The sequence below is a fragment of the Xiphias gladius genome, chromosome 1 (assembly GCF_016859285.1).
Source record: "Xiphias gladius isolate SHS-SW01 ecotype Sanya breed wild chromosome 1, ASM1685928v1, whole genome shotgun sequence".
Taxonomy (NCBI): domain Eukaryota; kingdom Metazoa; phylum Chordata; class Actinopteri; order Istiophoriformes; family Xiphiidae; genus Xiphias; species Xiphias gladius.
Window position 1 is genome coordinate 32,638,444 of NC_053400.1, and position 3,268 is coordinate 32,641,711.

Genomic DNA, 3,268 nt, shown 5'->3' on the forward strand with positions numbered 1-3,268 from the left:
CAAACTAAGGTGTGGCTTTCCTGCAGGTAAAAAAGGACACAGTGCCATGGTTACTTGACTGACCCTGAAACAGGATAGACGGCTGCAGAGTAGTACCACCTTATGCTACAGAGGACAGAACACAAATGTTTTAATGTTCTTTGTTGCTTTTTGACATGACACTCAGGTGAGAGTCACACTGAGCTGAAACTGAACCCTGTCATGAATTCTCCAGAGGAGCAGCAGCCTGTAACTTTATCTTTGCCACGTATGGAAAGGGATGAAAGCTCACATCTCTAGACAGGGCAGCGGCAAAATGCTGGAAAGCGGACAAAGGTACGTGTCTTATTAAAGTCTTATTTTCTGCGTCTATGGTGTAATACCAGTCTGATGAGGAACTAGGGGAGGAAGGAAGGAAGCGGTAGTGTTTATGAAAGTTAATGGTTAGGGGTTTTCGTGCAAAGTTTTAAAGATACAAAGCTCAAACAGGAGGCTCTTCGATGAGTTTTCTGTGAAATAATTGCAGTTTAATTCCTGTTCACCGTGTAAAGCCTATTCTGCAGATGGCATTTTTAAGGCTAGTTTTTACCCACCTTTCATCATTGGAAAGCAAAATCGCCGATAATGGATGGCTTTCTTTCTCACAGCCTGTCTCACTGTCTTATTTCTCCTCTCAGCCGGGGAACGGCGGATGGCGGGACACTGGCAGAAAGCAGGAGGTGGTGTAGCTGGTCAAGGCGCAACTGCTTCGTCTGCATTCTGGCGTTGGCATCTGTCTTGCTCGTTTACAACACAAACATAAAGGAAATGGCGACTAACTGGAGCTCCAACTGGAGGATGGAATATAATGCAACAAGAAGCTGGATGCCCTTCAAGAGTCAGAGCCGGAACGCAGCCTCTCCGAACACGACCGCGTCCAGCGCCAGCACCCCCGGATCCGCGTCTGATCCGACCCCTGCTGCTGCAACTGCTGCCGGGCTCAAGGCAGAAACCGGTTCTTGGGCATTTCCACGCACCAAGAATAGCTCTTCAATAAACACGAGAGACAAGGATAAAACCCGCCCTAATGTGAGTACCTCGGCCGAGACTCAGCAGATGACACGGACAACCTCCGTGCCCTATGTGTCTCCGGGACCGTACCTAGTGGAATACCCCTACGAGTACCGCGTCGTTATAAACCAGCCCCGGACATGTGAGCGGCAGAAGCCTTTCCTGGTCCTGATGGTTCCCGTGGCGCCCCACAACAGGGCTCATCGCGACATCATCCGCAACACCTGGGGAGGTGAAAGTCTGGTACTGGGCAAAGTGGTGAAGCTGTTCTTCCTGCTGGGTCTGCACACTGGGGAGGGAGCGCAGCAGGTCCAGGAGCAGCTGCTGCAGGAGAGCAAGGAGTACCGAGACCTGATCCAGAGCGAATTCCTGGACTGCTACAAGAACCTGACCATCAAGACCATGGTGATGCTGGAGTGGCTGGACTCCTTCTGCTCCGGCGCCTCTTATGCCATGAAGATTGATTCAGACATGTTTCTAAACGCTCCCAATCTCATTACTATGCTGCTAAATGCTCCAAAGACAAACTACATGACCGGACTGGTGACGACAGAAGGTGTAGTTCTGAGAGATCCGAACACGAAATGGTACCTACCTGTGGAGGTGTACCCTGAACCGATGTACCCACATTACGCCCTGGGTCTGGGCTACGTTTTGTCCTTAGACCTCCCCAAAAAGCTCATAGAGGCCTCCAGACACGTCAAAGCCGTTTACATTGAGGATGTCTATTTGGGGCTCTGTATGCAGCACTTGGGCATCTCCCCCACTAACCCCCCGGACTGGGGTTATTTTCACGTCTTGCCTGTGCAGTACAGCCGCTGTGCTTACTCCAAGCTAATAGCCACCACCACTACCGAAAACTCTGATCGTATGTGGATGTGGAAGGACTTCAAGAGGCCGGGCTCGTACTGCTGATCCGTGGAGGACTCGGTGTAACAGGCTGAAACCCAGGACTGAGTTTCCTCAGCTCCCGTTGCTAAATTTAGCCGTTTCAGTCACACCGTTTCTCTTTGACCGGAAAACGCCACAGTGCAGCTGAAAACCTGAGCTCGAGATACAGCAACTGAGCTAAAGCAAGCACAAACTGACATTTTTTTAAATCCAGTATTTTTACACTCAAAGGGTAAAAGTACGTCTCGACTGAAATTTTTTTTTTTTTCCCCCCCAACTGTGAATGAAAACGTGACACTGACGTGAGGGAGTTTCTTGGCCTTTGGTTCCGTTACGAATCCTGTTACGAATCTGAAGGAGAAAGCTGAACCCGACGGGGCAACACTGAGACTCTCTGCCCGCTGGGGCTGCGAACGCTCCGGGAGGCACCACGAACTCAGCCACACCCTGTCACGGAAGGTTGAGAAACCCTGTTGCGTGCTCTTGAGCTGCTGCAACGCCCGCTTTCCGTCAGAGCGAGGGGTTGAGGATGAAGTCGTCCCTTCTAGAACTAAACCCTGGTTTCTGTTGGGCAATGTAGCCGCCACACCCACAGCAGATAAGGGGAAAACGTTACTGCCTCACAGAATATAATGTTATTCCAGTGTGTGAACATGGCGCTGCTCCATGTCATTTATCTCTGCGGTTTCGTTGGGGGGGGGGGGCGGTATCCTGTCGCGACTTCGCCAAAAAAACGTGCCTCATCCGGGCTTTGGACTCAGGTCGCAGGAGCGACGAGCTCAGCTGTCCCGTTCGCAGTAATCATCCCAGTCACAGCAGGCGCGACCGCTCGAGCGGGGGCTCCAGGTCTGCCCCCCCCCCCCGAGTCATTTATTATTTTTCGTTATCGGTAAAACTTCGTACTGAGGCTGTAAAAAACACGTGCTCCCGTTTAGAGAAAGGGGAACTTCTATCTAGAAGGGTGACAAACGGTCCTTGTGTCCCTTTGCGCTGTTTTGTCCGATCGCGATGGCGGTTTCGAATTTTTTTCTTTTTTTTTTGCTCCCGCTGCTCCCACCGCCGACACCGGTCCGGCAGAAGCTACCGGAACGGTAAGGAGGGGACGGAATGGTCTTCTCCACCTGCAAGCTCGTCGGCGCCCGCTCGCCACCCCGGGACCGCTCGGCGGATGCTTTCCAACGCACCGTGGTGCAGTTGTCAGCAGACATGGGGACTTTTTTTAAGTGTCTGTTAATGCCCAGTATTTGCCACCAGCCGCGACTCCTCCTGCGACCACCTGTTTTTCTATTAATTTATTTTTTGACATTATTAAAACTAAGTCTCATGATATGGTCGTCCGTTCGGTCAC

At 51.4% G+C, this 3,268-nt stretch overlaps 1 protein-coding gene across 1 annotated transcript; it reads left to right on the forward strand.

The window, feature by feature from the left end:
• LOC120790453 (beta-1,3-galactosyltransferase 1-like) lies at positions 1-2,618 on the forward strand. Its single transcript, XM_040127972.1, has 2 exons — positions 1-315; positions 657-2,618. Exons 1-2 carry the CDS (start codon positions 260-262, stop codon positions 1,942-1,944), a joined length of 1,344 nt encoding a protein of 447 aa, XP_039983906.1. The 5' UTR covers positions 1-259; the 3' UTR covers positions 1,945-2,618.
• Positions 2,619-3,268: the final 650 nt, after the last annotated feature.